The sequence below is a fragment of the Vulpes lagopus genome, chromosome 2, assembly GCF_018345385.1.
Source record: "Vulpes lagopus strain Blue_001 chromosome 2, ASM1834538v1, whole genome shotgun sequence".
Taxonomy (NCBI): domain Eukaryota; kingdom Metazoa; phylum Chordata; class Mammalia; order Carnivora; family Canidae; genus Vulpes; species Vulpes lagopus.
In genome coordinates, this window is record NC_054825.1 from 154105891 (window position 1) to 154121186 (window position 15296).

At 52.2% G+C, this 15296-nt stretch overlaps 1 protein-coding gene across 1 annotated transcript in view; it reads left to right on the plus strand.

The window, feature by feature from the left end:
• Nucleotides 1-15296, plus strand: part of SHC3 (SHC adaptor protein 3) — a 111493-nt gene that overhangs the window by 44605 nt on the left and 51592 nt on the right. Inside the window, exons 3-4 of the mRNA XM_041745223.1 lie at nucleotides 12652-12715; nucleotides 14878-14997. Of these exons, the coding sequence (XP_041601157.1) occupies nucleotides 12652-12715; nucleotides 14878-14997 (184 nt within the window). The remainder of the gene's footprint in view (nucleotides 1-12651; nucleotides 12716-14877; nucleotides 14998-15296) is intronic.

Consider the following 15296-nt stretch of genomic DNA (forward strand, 5'->3'; position numbering starts at 1 on the left):
TCCGTTTCCCCACACCCCAGCCGGCACCTAGCACTTTGTGTTTTGTCTTGTTTTAGGATTGTTGTCCTAATGGATGTGACGTGCTATTTCATTGTGGTTGTAACAGAGCGATTGTTTGTACTTGGATAGTGCTTGACTGTTTTACCCAAAGCCCCCCTGCACCTGAGTTCACCTGCTGTTGTCATGGGTCACTGTGTGCAGGTGACCCTTGAGCCGGGAGTCCCGGTGTGCGTTCCGCAGCGGTCCACAGCACGCAGGGCTCGTGCTGCACAGAGGCCCATGCCTCCCCCAGCCGTGAGCCGTGGCCTTTGGCTCTCACCTGCCAAGTGGAGGTCACCCCAACTTCTACTGTGTTGGAAGATTGACACCCTCATGGTGGTAGAGCAGGGCCACTTGGTGGATGCCCGGTGAGCACTGGTTGTGGCTTAATTGCGGCTTCTACGGTTCTCCTGTGGCAAGGACATCATCTGCTCGCATCGCCTTAAATGCTGGATGCCTTGCTTGGAAATGCCTTCTGGGGCCCTGACCTTCTCTGATGCCCTGGGCCTTCCCAGGACTCTCCACCACAGGGGCTTACTTTCCCATCAGACCCCTCAGGATTTGCCCCACAAGCCCTCCCTCCTCTAATTCTCTGGCGTTTCTGCTCCTGAATCACTTCCCACGTGCTTTCCTGCAGCTCCAGAAGCTTCTGTGACTCCTCGTGACAGCAGATCAGACTCCAATCCCACTGGCTGGTTCTCTTCTGCATTTTATGCTTGTTTTTGTGTTGACGCTTGGACCTCCGGCAGAGTGCACGGATCTCAGGTGTGCAGCTCGCTGGCATGTGCACGCACGGCACAACCATTGGCCAGCCCAGGACTCAGTAGGTCCCTGACCCCAGAACATAACCTGCATGCACCCTCCTGGGCCCTCCTGGAGGTGCTCATGAACAGGGCCCGCCCTTCCCCTCTCCCTCATCGTCATCTGTGACTGTGTCATGCTCTGGGCTGCCCTCCTACATGTTCCTTCCTGTGGCTCAGGGGAAGTGAGCCTTTCCTCATGCTGAGGTGAGGAGGTCTCTTCCCTCAGACGCAGGAAACACGACTTCCTTCCTTTGGGGAAAGAGCCTCTGGAGTTTGCTGTGCTGACAGCCTCATCACTATTATGTGTGTCCAAGAAGGTCTGGGGCCATGGACACGAGCACGTGTGCCTATGAGCATGGTGCAGTGTGCACCTGCGCAGTGGACCGACCCCCTGGTGCTGGAGAGAACCAATGCCCCCAGCTGCCATCCGCGGAGTCTCCGCACATGAGACGATGGAGAGGACTGTGAACACAGATCCCAGAGTGGACCTCTCAGGAGCTCATGCTTACACACGGCTCCACTTATTTTCCTATAGTTTCCTAGAGACCATATGTTTCCAGGGACCATATGTCTGCAAATGAATCAGATTACGGTCAGTGTGCGTGTGCGTCGCGTTTGAGCTAGAATTGGCTGCCGCGACTTTACAGTCGTCTCCTCTCCGTCTCTGACACGCTCCGTGTCTACGTGTCTATATGCACATGTATGTAATTGCTGTATATCGTTGACCTTGAACACATGTGGGGTTAGGGGCGCTGACCGCCCCGCCCTGCACAGTCCAAAATGCACACACAACTTTTGGTTTCTCAGAAACATAACTGCGAATAGCCTGTTGATGGGAAGCCTTACCAAAAACACAAACAGTCAATTAGCACATATTTTACATGTTATATATATATATATCATATACCATATTCCTAGAATAAAGTAAGCTGGAGAAAAGAAAATGTCACCGGGGAGATCGTAAGGCAGAGAAGACACATAGACGGGACTGCACCACATTTATTTAGGGGAATCCACGTGCAGGTGGACTCGCACTGCTCCCGCCTCTGTGGTCCAGGGTCAGTCGTATAATCAGTTATGGGATCAGTTCGGGTGCCTCTAGCTGGCACAAGCTTGTCTCCCAGTTCTGAAGGAAGATGCATCCTTGTCACTTTGATGTGAATGCCAGGGGTGGACACATGGACGGTCACTTAGCTGTGGCCCATGCCCAACGCCGTGCCTGCAAAGATGCTCAGTGGGCTCTCGGGTGATCTGTGGGCCCTCAGAGCCCAGGACGTGGTACCTCGTGTGGTGGGGGTGGTGGGGACCAAATCCACGCATGTGTCCTCAGCTCCGCCAGGGAATCTCCAGGGTCCTGTTGGCGAAGGAACACATGACATGTCTGTTCCTGGCCAGGGTGGACGGGGTGGGGACGCCGAGGCATTTCTACTGAATGCCTCCACCTTGAGGGCTGGTGGAGCTACACGTCCCTGTTTTGCAAAGTGAGTGTGTGTCTTTGGGAGGTGGGTCCAGCATCACCTCATGTGGGCTGATGTCCCTGGGAAAACCCAGCCTGGGGACAGCGACAGATACTTTTTTTTCCCTTAAGACTTTGAATGGAGATATTTCAGGGAATGTTCCCCACATAGTTAATCATGGGAAGATCATACTTTTTTGTTGTTGTTGTTGTTCCCTAAAACTCGGTGAAAACCCACTAGGCCCCATGTTCTTTGTTTTTATGTGATGGTCTGATGGTCACCAGAGCTGACCCAGGAGAAGCTCAGGAGAACACAGTCGATTATCCATCTGTGTCCCAGAGACAGGAAGGGACAGCAGTCACACGGGGCCATCGGGGAGGGGCCAGCATGGGCAGGATGAGAGCAGAGCAAGACCCGCTGCCCGCCCACTGCCCCCCTGCCCCAGCCCCCTCCACTCCCACTGGGTGCCTGGTGGCCTCTCATGCCTTCTCCCGCGAGTCTGACGGTGGGAGCCATGGCCAAGAACCTCTTAGGTTCAGATGTGGGAAGAAAATACAGGCCCTGATGAGGAGCCGGTATGATGGGATTTTCCAGCACTGGCCACACCTCCCAATCCTGAACTTGGGCTGCATTTCCTGCAAAGGCACTGATGTCTGATGCCCCAGATGTACTTGCTCAGAAGGCATACAGTCACCTGAGTTCTGGATTTATAGTTTTCAGCTTGGGTCTGTGAGAACCAAAGCCTAAAGGCTGGGGCACTATTCTTTAAAAAATTCTTATTAATTTATTTGAGAGAAAGACAGAGATGTGACAGAGAGCACAAGCGGGAGGAGAGGGACAAGCAGACTCCCCCCAGCTGAGCAGGGAGCCTGATGCAGGACTCGATCCCAGGACCCCAGGATCATGACTTGAGGTGAAGGCAGACACTTCACCGACTGAGCCCCCCAGGTACCCCCTGGGGCACCATCTGAGTGCACAGAAAAGTAATACGGGAGCCATGCAAAACACCCCCAAGTCACCTTCATCATGCTCAGTCAGGTGAGGTGTGGTCAGAATCCCTTTTGTCCCCACTTTGGGGGCATAGCCTGTGGTTTACCTTCTCTGATCTCGTCTGTTTAGAGGAGCAGACACGAGTGATGTGGTGGAGAGAGAGGAGCACCTTCCTGCTGCGCTCTGCCTGTCCCGGGGACACCATCGTTCCTGGCTGGGACGTGGGGCCCTCAGACACGGCCCTCATTGTCAGTGGACAAGGGAAAACGAACCCCCATCATACCCCCCTCAGTCCCAGCTCATGGGAGATAGAGCCTCCGTTTTCCAGCAAACCCAGAGTCTGCAGCCTGGGGACAGCGACAGATACTTTTTTTTTCCCTTAAGACTTTGAATGGAGGTATTTCAGGGCATGTTCCCCACGTAGTTATCATGGGAAGATCATACTTTGTTGTTGTTGTTCCCTAAAACTTGGTGAAAACCCACTAGGCTTCATGTTCTTTGTTTTTATGTGATGGTCTAATGGTCACCAGAGCTGACCCAGGAGAAGCTCAGGAGAACACAGTCGATTATCCATCTGTGTCCCAGACACAGGAAGGGACAGCAGTCATAGGGGGCCACTGGAGAGGGGCCAGGATGGACAGGATGGGAGGGTAGCCGAGGCCAGAGCCCTCATGGAGTTTCCATGGGCAGGGTGGGGCAGGGTGACCGGCAGAGGGGTGCTGCGTGAGCTGTGGAGTGTCCCTTGTCGCCTGTCCCCTGGCCCTAGGACAATTCAGACAGGAATGTCGTGTTCTGAGTGCACGGGCCACACAGAGGAGGTCTGGCTCAGGGTCGGCTGGTTTGTACATCGAAGTGTGCTCTGTGTGGGCCCTCTGCCGAGAATTGGCCAGCCCAGCAGGGACCTCTCTCCCCAGCCAGGAGGGTCAAGGTGTCAACTCGTCACCATATGTGGGAAACGGTCCCAGAGGCTGTGTCTGAGTGACGACTGCTGAAGGGCTGCATCTGAGATGCTCCCATGTCTGCACCTGGTTTTAGCTGCCCTCAGGCCTGCACCCTTCCACCTGCAAGAGCTCAAGGGGAGGATTTCATGGGGGTGGCCCTCAGTCTCCATTGCTCTAGCAAGCAGGACAGGACAGGCACTGCTGGGTGACGATGGAGCCACCGTTTTACAAAGACATGGTAACATCAGACACTGAAAGGAGGCCGGTGTTTGGTGCAGGTGGCAGCACGGGGCACTGGGATGGGGGCCCAGCCCGAGCTTCAAGGGGGGCCATATGCTCCCTGGGGGCCCTGCAGCAGCACCCCCCATCCCCCGAGGCTATGTCACTGAGGGCACCTGCATTTCCTGGCGTTCATGCACAAACAGGAGCATGCAGCACCTGCTCACGTCTGCCCTCTCACGTGCACAATTACACTAGGATTCGTGGGTGTCGTTGGGTGTATCCATAGCCCGCTCCTTTTGCCTGGAGCACAGGTTCACGTGGTTTCTTTATCCCCCAAGGCAGATACTTAGACGCTACAGCCCTTGGTTTCGGGGCCCCACCCCTCAAGTTTCCGGTGGACTATAACAGCACCTAGGGTGTCCAAGGTCTCGTGATTCTGCAACGACCACGTGATTCTGAGTCCTGTTGTCTGTGGCCTTCTGGGAAGCACGTGGAAGGGCCACTGGAGGGCCACGGACTGGAGCTCAGAAGAAGCACCATCTCTCTGCACCTCCCACGTGGGCGGGCTTTGTAGCTGTGGATTCGTGGTCTTGGTGTCCCACTCCCTGGGCTCCGAGGGGCAGGCACTTGCTAGTTGTCCAATCAAGGGCATATGGCTTGGCTCACCTGCCTCCACTTCTACAACTGTAACACCAGCATGAATGGCCCTACCTTTCAGGTGTGTGGGGGTTGAATGGGCCCGTATGTTGAAGGCGTGTGGAACAGGGCCTGGCAGGGGCCCTGTGGTTACTGGTGTGTGTATCCAAAGGGCCACAGACATTGGGGTCAGGTTTCCTTGTACCTCCCATACTCCTGCCTTGCCAGCAGGAAGCAGATTTCTGTGGAATTGGGTTCCATACGCTTGTGAGAGAGACTCGATCTCAGAAAATACATCTCTCCAAACGGATACGTGGCTCTAAAATCTGGCGGTGGGGGCCGGGTTTGCACAGGTCTGTGGATTCCTCTCTGGTTGGGCTGCCGTCACACCTGGTGGCGCCCTGAAGGCAGTGGTGCCCTGTGGCCTGCAGGGCAGCAGCCACAGACCCATCCCACCGACCTGAGGATGTGACCCCTTTATAAGGTTGCACCTGCCTAAAAGAGCACCCACGGCGCACTTCTTTCCCTTTTATTTGGCTCATCAGCACTGCAAAGCAGTTGGGTTGGAAGCAGAAGACTTTTTCTAACCCAACGGTGAGAATTTTAAGGGGGAAAAGAAGATTCAGGGAAAGCGTTCGTAAGACTAACGCAAGCCCCCCATCTGTCGAAGACGCCTGCGATACTCCCTGTAGCCTCGAGTGAACTTTAACCTTAGTTCTTTTACCAAAAGGAATATTAGCTTCCACATTGCCATGGGTGGGTTTTACTCTTGGATCCATACCTTCCTATTCTTCCCAAGGGTTCCTCTTTCATTTCGTGAGATACCTGTCAGCCTGGGTAAGGATCCTCGTTCCTGGTTTCCTCTGGGATTTTTATGGGAACTTATAGGATCTGTTGTGTTTGCTTGTGTCTGGTAATCATCAGCCGGTACTTATTTGCACCTACTGAGTGAGTGTGCCGGGGGCAGACCACAGGTGCTGAGGATGTTAGGATTACGATGACAGGGGTGATTCTGCAAAGTCGTGAGCCACCAGCGAGGTTGCTTTGGCACCCCACTGATTTCTCAAGAGCTGCACAGATCTCCAAATGCATGGCACCGCTTATGCTTGAGATATACTTATCGTTGGAAGATTTAAGTGGTTTCAACTCGTTCCAGGGAAACTACTTTTTAGAAATTAAGTCTGAAGTATTTTTGATGCCCAAGATCACTGTGTAACTCTGCGTGTGCGTGACGGTTCAGTTATATTTGGATGCTTTGGGCAACAGGCACCCAGGAATGGGAATTGCTTTGGGTGTGGGTGGCACTGAGGGGAAGCCAGTTGCTCCACGTGCCCCTTGACCCAGGCTGGCAGCTTCCTGGTTCTGCCCTCGCCGGGTGGCCGGGTGTCTAGCTCTGTGACATCACCCACCTGTGTCTCTTGGCTTCAGGGTGGACATACTGACCAGCTTTCATGTGTCCTTGAGAAGGGAGAGAGGTTGTCCCATGACAAGAGCACCTTGAGTGTCACTCTCCATGGCTAGGCAGGCCTGAAGGCCTCCTCCCCAGTGGTCTGTTTGGCTACTTCTGCCACAGACGTCTGGCTGGCCTCCCTGTCCACCATGTCTCTCCACCTCCTTGTCTCACACACGGCAGCTTATGTCCATTCAGCTCTGTGACTATCTCACCAGCCTGTGTGAAGGGCCTCTGGGTCTGTCACTCCTCAGCCACCCCTGGGTCTGAACCCTCCACCCATGGTTCTGCAAATCTGCCCACCTGTGGCCTCTTGGCAGGCCTCCTCCCTGTGGCCGCACCTCACTTGCCCACCATGTGCCACGCTCCCCTGTGGACCCTGATTCCGTTTCCCCCACGGGAAGAGCAAGGTCAGAGAGCCTGCGGTGGAGACAGTCAAGACTTAGTTTGAAGCATGATGTCTGAGAAGCCTTCAAGACAATGAGATGGAGCTATCAGTTGGGTGTGGGAATTGTCTCCAAAATCCTATCCCTGGAGCAGATGTGGGGGCTTGAGATAAAGACTAGTGAAGCATTTGGAGCAGAGACGTAGGACCCTGAGGATGGGAGTGGGTGGAGGGAACACACCACAGAGGCCTCAGGGCCTCAGCTCCAGCAGTCTCAATGGGGGATGGCCACCCAACAGGGCTTGGGAAGACAAGAGGGGGATGGGGTGTATCTTGCTGCTATTTGCCCAGCACCAAGCTTGGGGGAATCTCAGGATGAGGGCAGGATTATGGAACCTGTTTCTGTGGTGAGAGCCCTGTGATCTCTCTGCTATCCACACTGGGGAGGGGCCAGTGGTTCCTTCTTGCTTCAGAGTGAAGGGCTTCATGGAGGTGATGCAGCCTTTGGCATGTCCAGTGCACTGATGGTCTCTACACCAGGAGTGGGTGTTGCTGACAGCTTCCTGCTAATGACCAGGCTGAAGGCCTGGGGGCAGGGGGCACCCCATGTGGGCTCTGAGCCCACTGGATCCACAGCAGCAAGAGGGCTACAGCTGGCCCACGGGTGTGAATGCCAGAGGGGACAGATGTGTGGGCAGATGAAGGACCAACACCTTTACAGCACACGCACCCAGATAGTCCAAAGGAGGAGTTAGATGCAACCCTTGGCCCTGGCAGGGGCCCCAGCTCCAGGGCTGATAGGATTGCTGTGTGAGCCCAACTTCCTCTCTACTGTGTCTCCACGTCTCCATGTCCCAACAGGCCAAGGTGTCAGAAGCTGCAGCCTAAGGCACCTGCCGTCCTTGGCTTCCTGGAGTCTCCACCCCAGGCAGCTCTAAATAGGGAAGGACGGCTCTACTTTTTCGTGGTGTTCAGGGTGTTTACTGTTACCTGAGATGCACATCTTTATTACTGGAAATAGGAAAATGGAGTGACTTGCAAGTGCCTGGGGACACTTTCTTGTGTGAAAGTGGGTGGATTAGATACAGAGTGTGTCTGGGGCTTCATCCAGGGCCAGGGAGTACTGGGACCCCTATGTGCACTGAGACAGGAGTTGGGGGCAGTGAGCTGGTTCTTGGATTGTCCCCAGCTCATCCACTCATCCAAGTAGCACAGAGGACAGAGAGGAGGTAGGCAGGATGGAGCCCTGTGGCCAAGTCACAGAGAAGGCAAGAAACTGGCAAAGAGTACCAGGGTGAAGAGAACATCAGAGCAGTGTGGGGTCAAGAGTTGAGGAAAGGGAGTGTGGCAAGGGAGAGAGGGGTCTGCTGAGGGCAGATGCATGTAAGCAGGTTGCCCACCACATTTGGGGCCATGGCGGGTATGGGAGAATCTGCAGGGGCAGCTCGTAGGAGTAAGAGCTTGGAGGAAATGGAGTGAGGGCACAGGCGGCACCAGCACCAGCACCATGTTGGCCGTCCACCTTGAGGAGTTGCCATCACTTATTGAGCTGGCTCTTATGATAACCGCTGTTTCCCACCCTATTAAAAACCTGGTTGCAGTGAGTGGTGGTGTACACATGTCCGTGGCCCATCTCCCAGCAGGCTAGAGAGTGTGCACCTGGAAGAGGATCTGTTGGACCAAAGGGTGTGAGCATGTCCCATCCTGCTTGATGCCATCAGTCTGCCCCACAGAGGCTGTGCCACTCTGCTTCTTGCCACATGGAGGGGTTTTTTATGATGTCTCATCAATCTCTGTCTGACCTTTGGCTGTGAGGTGGCATTTTAGCACAGTTTTTATTTTTTTAAAAGTGTTTATTTATTTATTCTTGAGAGACACAGAGAGAGGGGCAGAGACACAGGAAGAGGGAGAAGCAGGCTCCCTGCAGGGAACCTGATGTGGGACTTGATCCTAGGACCCCGGGATCATGACCTGAGTCAAAGGCAGACCCTCAACAGCTGAACCACCCAGGTGCCCCTTAGCACAAGCTTTAATTTGTCATCTTATTTTGAGTAAAGCTGAGAATCTTTTCATGTGTCCAGGAGTTGCTTGTATTTCTTTTTCTGTGAATTCTTTATCATTTGTACATTGGGCTTTTGATATTTTCCTTATTGGGTTATATTAATTATCTTTCTGACTGAAATGTTACCATTTTTCTTCTGCATAAAGTTTTATTTTTATTCTCTTAAGAGTGTATTTTGTTTTTCTTTTTAAAAAGAACTTATGGTTTCATTACGATGAAATTAAGTTTGCAATCCGTTTAGGATTTATTTGTATATAAGGCGCAAGACAGAAACCCAGTTTGATTTTCTTTTCCTGTATAGCTACCCAGACACTGAAACACCACTTACTGATAACTCTGTCCCCCTTGGGTGTGGATTGCTGTATTTTTCACTCTGAAGGATAAAACACTTTTTGCTCTGCCCTCCTGTGTTCTCTGACTAGGGCCCTGCAGACAACAGGCAGACTAACAGGAGAGAAGCAGGTGATTGATACACATAATACACATACACAGGGAAACTTGGTGATGAGTAACTCAAAGAAGTGGTTAGAACTTGGGCTTATATCACATCTTAACAAAGCATAAGCAATCCAGACAGAAGTGACAAAGCCTAGGAAAAGAATTTTCGGTTTCTAGGGGTGGCAAAATGAGGAGGCAAGTACACGTGGAAATCCATGGATAGACAGAGCTAGTTGCAGCGAGTCAATTCCTGTGCTGGTTCTTGGTGCTGCAGGGGTCCCAGGGCTATCTTGGTGATTCACCTCCATCCTTCCCTGTAGACAGGGCAGTGGGGCTGTCTCTACAAATTTATGTCCTATTTCTAGGCAAATAAGGGAAGAGCAGAGCTATTTTTTTCACCTGCTGCCAGGGTGGCCTTTGTGGGGTGCTGTGTTCTACTCCCTTTCACCATGTTTATCTTTCCTTTTTGTTTCTTTGTGCAACGGATGAGACTTTGCCATCATACGTGTTTATTTGTTGCTCCTTCACCCACTAGAATATAACATGATAACAAAAATCACCATTTGGAACACATATCTTTTTTATGATTTTAGTTTGTAAAATGGTGTGTTTGGGGAGGGGGAGTGGGCAGCATGAGATGGATGAATGGGGACAACAGTGGTGCTCCATGAGTTCAAAGGACCCAGTTCTCAAATCCTGCTACACTCTGCAGCAGTTATGAAATGTGAGAGGTGGAAGTTCAAGAGAACCTTATGCTGAATGGGGGGAAGTGGTGGGACCACAACAAAGAGAGGTGCCAATTACTTTTGGGTGACTGCACAGGTGCCAGAGGTCACAGCATGGCTCACCTAGGTGGGATCATGCTGAACAGGTGGGTCGAGGTCACTCTCTGTTACTAATGACAAGGGAGCACCTGTTACTGCCACCTGAGACTCACACCAGGATTCACTGCAATTGCACAAAGCCAAATTATTATTGCTAAATGAACAAATTGGGGTGGGAGCACTCATGCAAATGTGCTGTACTAGAGAGTGATGAGGGACGAGGAGAATCGTGACCTCTGTGGTTAGACCGCAGAGTGACCAGGCACGGAAGAGTGGCAGTTACTGTGTTACATCACATCCCTGTTTCAAATGGAAATGGACACCATTGGCCTGGGTGTGAGATAATTCACACGCGTGCAGGTTAGCACGTGCGGGTGATGGAGAGAGGACATTTTTCTCAAGAGCAGCTTGATTTGCAGCTGTGTTGGGGAATTCTAGAGCTCACAAGGGGATCCTTTGGACTTTACCTGGTGCTGGAGCTCTGAGAAATTTCTGACATTTGCAAAAGACAGTCTCCAAATGTGCCCTGGGCTGCTGCCTGACTCTCTGTGGGAGGACTTGCTTGACAGATGGGTTTATTATTTGCACTGCCTCCCACAACCCATTCAAATGTCCACGGGTGGGTCCCACCTCCCTCACAGAAGCTGCACGCAGGCAGCGGGGGGAGGCCTGTGGCCCAAGCTTCATGGCCCACCTGCTCAGACTCAAGTGTCATACAGGTTAGACACTTGACAGTTATCCTCTTGGGAAACTGTCACCCAAGGCTGATTTCTTTCTCTCATTGTCCATGGTGGTAGATCGGGAAAGAAATCTGACGCTTATAATGGATATTTAAGGAGAGACCTACAGGATACTTCCTGCCGGATGATATGTTTCTGGCCTGCTGGGACCATCAGAGATTTGGCTGCTTTGCTCGGCCGAGTCTGTCACTTGATATAACAAGCACAGTGCAGAGATGTGCTGAACTTTTTTTTTTAATTAAACAGATAAAATATAAATGCTGGGGTTTATTCAGCTCTATAAAGAGACAGCTTGACCTTCTTCAATAGGAATTTACTTTTAGAAGGTCCTTGGGTGATCATTTCGATAAAACCACAGTTAGAACGTTATTATAAAATGTGTGACTAAGCATAAACATCAAAAACACGCGTTCCTTTTAAATGAACTTTTTGTGAGTCACGGCGATTCAGTCCTGCAGTCTTTGTGGCATCTGAACTGCTAGAATGGTCTTTCTCTACCCTCTGCTGTGAATTCAGCAGCAAAGGTGAAGCTTACCTGAACAGTCTCTTATCTAATTTGACAAGGACAGGTTTCTCGTAAGAGCATTGTCGTGTGGTGGTAATTATTTTTCCAGATGATAACAATAATTTCAAGAAGTATTAAAGCTTGCAGAATATTTCTGAGGACCCATTGTCTTGTTTGTCACCTGGCGTGTCCCGATCCCTGTTTCTTTCTTCCTGTGTTCTCTTACTGTCTCGTCCTTCCCCACGAGGGAGGGGAGATGTTCACATTCACCCAGCTCCTTTCTGAGCTCCTGACTTTGGAGCCACCTCTGGCCTGTCTCTGTCACTTCCCACTGAGGCCACTTCCCACTTTTGCTTTCAAGCACCTGCCGTCAGCCATGCCCCCTCCACTGTAGGCACCCCTGCCTCCACTATCTGGACCACAGCAGCCTCCATGTGGTCCATTCCACTTGCTCCCCACCTCTCGAGGGCTCCCGCCCAGGAGGACCCTCTGCAGCCCGGCCTCCCGTCACATCCCTTGTACCTAGGACTCTCTTTGCCTCCTCTCCTCAGGGCACACCCTGTACATAGTAGCTGCTCAGCAAATGCGTGCTCCAGGGAGCTGCCTTGCACAGACCTCATGGTCTGGCTCATTTGTGTACCGTGGGATAGCCTCTCCTCCCTCAGAACCTTTTTGGTTTTATGATACTAACTGTAGAAGCTAAGAATAACACTCAGAAGACCAAATTTCTTTTGATAACATTCTGACCTGCTTTGGAAGAAGGATGCTGACCCGTGGCCATGCTTGGCCAGGTCTGGGCCTGTGCCAGGACCATGGCCTTGAAGGGAACACCAACACATGTCAAGGTCCTGCTTTATCGAATGGAATCCTCACCAAATATACAGCAGAGGAGTGTGTCATCGATACCTATCATACCTATCACACTGTTAGGATGCATCCACCAGGAGGGCACTGCCCATCAGAGGTTCAAGATGACCTGTTCGTGTTTTGCACAGTTTTGCTCGTTAGAAGGGAACTAGGTGACCCCTGCTGTGGGGGGGCCTACTGTCTACACTCAACCGCACAGCAGATGTTTTCCCTGGGGACATGCACATGTGCTCTGTGGGTTATAGAATCCTGAATAATGTGACAAAAGGATCTCTCTTCCTGCCCCCTTCAGGGAAGCCATCAGCCGTGTCTGTGAAGCCGTCCCTGGCACCAAGGGAGCCTTCAGGAAGAGAAAGGTACTGTTCCTGTGTCTCCTCCCCGCGTGGCACCTTTCGTCACCCCCCACCCAGGCAGAATCCCCTGCCTGACTCTCTGCGCTTTTAAAACAATAAGAGTGTAGGGTCCTCCTGCCATGTGATAGGCAGGACAATTGTCACTGGCCGACCCAAGTCAGCTCCCTGGTTGCACCCCCAGTAACTAAACCTGCAGACAGTGATGGGAACAGACACAATCGACAGGGCAGGAGCCCTTCTCAGCCTTTACGGGCATTAATTCACTTCAGTAGAATAGCTGCTGTGACAGATGCCCTGATGCTGTGCTGGTAGATTAAAAAAATTTTTTAAAGATCTTATTTATTTATTCATGAGAGACACACAGAGAGAGGCAGAGACACAGGCAGGGGGAGAAGTAGGCTCCATGCAGGGATTCCAATGTGGGACTTGATCCCGGGACCCTGGGATCACACAACCTGAGCCAAAGGCAGACACTCAATCAGAGTCACCCAGGTGCCCCTGTGCTGGCAGATTTAACCAGCGGCTCTCGGGGTCAGAGTAAGAAGCACCGGATCTGTGGCGTGTGTCCCCCTCCTGGCTGATTTCAAGCTGTGACGTGACATCCCTGAAGACATGCGGTGGCAGGTCATTGCACAGTGTCCCCACCTGGCAAGTGCAGGGGACACAAGAGGCCAGAACAATGCAGATGAGCATTAATGTAGCAGAAACAGCTAGAAAGTGACAAGCTTTGAGTATTTATTGTTTTTTAATTGTAATTTATTTAACTGTATGTTTAAGTAGTTTTTCATAGCAGCCACTTTTAAAGCCCAGCTCATAAAATTCCTACAAACTTAATAATTGTCTCTCATTAGCTGGTACAGCCCATTCCAGAATGCCATGGGCATCCCTGTTTTACAGATGGTGTAAGCTGAGGCACAGAGATAGAAGCCACAGTGTGCATAGGTGGTGAGCTGAGCTCAAGACCAGGTCACTCAACCTTTTCACCTGGCAGGGAGAAATATGGATTAAGAGAAAGCTCAGGAAAACTCTCCGGTTAAAAAAGTCTAGCAGGTACATAACTAATACCCACCCTCAGGACCATCTAGGCCCAGACTCCATCCTGGGGGCATCTCTGAGGTCTCCAAGTCTGTCCTGACACTGAGGTTTGCAGGCAGGTTGCATGCTTGTCCCTGCTACTCACAGAGCTATGGGTGGGTTTTGTCATCATAGCTTGGGGACATCGGGGGAGCCACGGGGCTACTGCGGCTACTGGGTTCCTGGCAGAGAACTTTGGATCTTGAATCTCACATATGTTAACAGGGAGGGAGTCTGAGGATAGAGCTAGGGGACTGTCTCTTTCAGAGTCAGTGAAGGTAGGGAAAGTAAGACCAAGTAAAATAGATTTCTGGGTCCCCCCCTTATAACTTAGAATTTTGGAGGGTGATTAAAATGCTTTGTCAGGAGATTAAAAAAGACCTAGCATTAATTAGCATATCAAGCAGGGCACATTCTAATCTGAAAGGGAAGGATGGTCAGTGAGTGGGGCCTGGACCCTGGACTAGGAAGCAGGTGCCTAAGGCACCTGCGGGAAGGTGCTCAGTAGGAAAGCACAGTCCATGGGGCCGTGCAAAGGACCTTGAGTTAATCTGGGCCAGGTGGCACATCCTGAGCTGGCTCTGGGCCCAGCAGGGGCTAATGACCATCTGTGAGCACTGGCTGGAGGATGTTCCAGCCACAGGCCTTGTGTCCCACCCCACAAGTGAGTGGGGGTAAGTGGCCTCCAGACTCCAGAGGATGCTGGACCCCTCTGCTCTGGCCCTAAAGAGTTTAACTCCCGGTGGGATGAAGCCGGTTTCTGAGCCTGGCAGCTGCGGGCTCCGGTCTGTGGCACTTTCCCAGGCTTATGGGGGACATGGGACGTGGCCCCATGGGAGCCACCTGGACACAGACCTCCTGCGAGTGTCCTCATCCCGCTGTGTGCACAGCTGCCTCTCGTGTTTCAGAGCGTGTGTGTTAGTGTCGGATCCCGCCTCCCAGCTCCTCCGTCGCATCATCTCTGCCACATGCCTAGTGAGGGCAGGGAGGTGGAGGTTTGGGGGTGTGGCAGATGACCAGGGGAGCACTGGAGAGGAGAGGCGGCGATGATGTGAACCAAAAGCTAACATGGCTTCTGCTTGATTCCACAGCCTCCCAGCAAAATGCTCTCCAGCATCTTGGGCAAGAGCAACCTCCAGTTTGCGGGGATGAGCATCTCCCTGACCATATCCACCGCCAGCCTGAACCTGCGGACGCCCGACTCCAAGCAGGTGCGTAGGCGCCCCGCCCCGCCCAGAGCTCCGCCACGACGGTGTGCTGGGCCCGGGAGGAGCACATTCGTCTCAAATCTCTGCTTGCCTGCAAACTTCGGCCCCTTTGAAGGGTCGCCCATGGAGTGGTAGACGGAATTGGTTTTCTTAAATTCTGCTATAAATTGCCTTTTCCTTGAGGATAACACCTGAAGTGTCCGATCTACGTGCAGTGTTAGGGCAGGTGCCTGTGTTTGGCACGGGCTCCTCGTTCTTGTCTTTTCACGCCCCCTTTCCTAGGCCGAGCCCGAGCTGCCAAG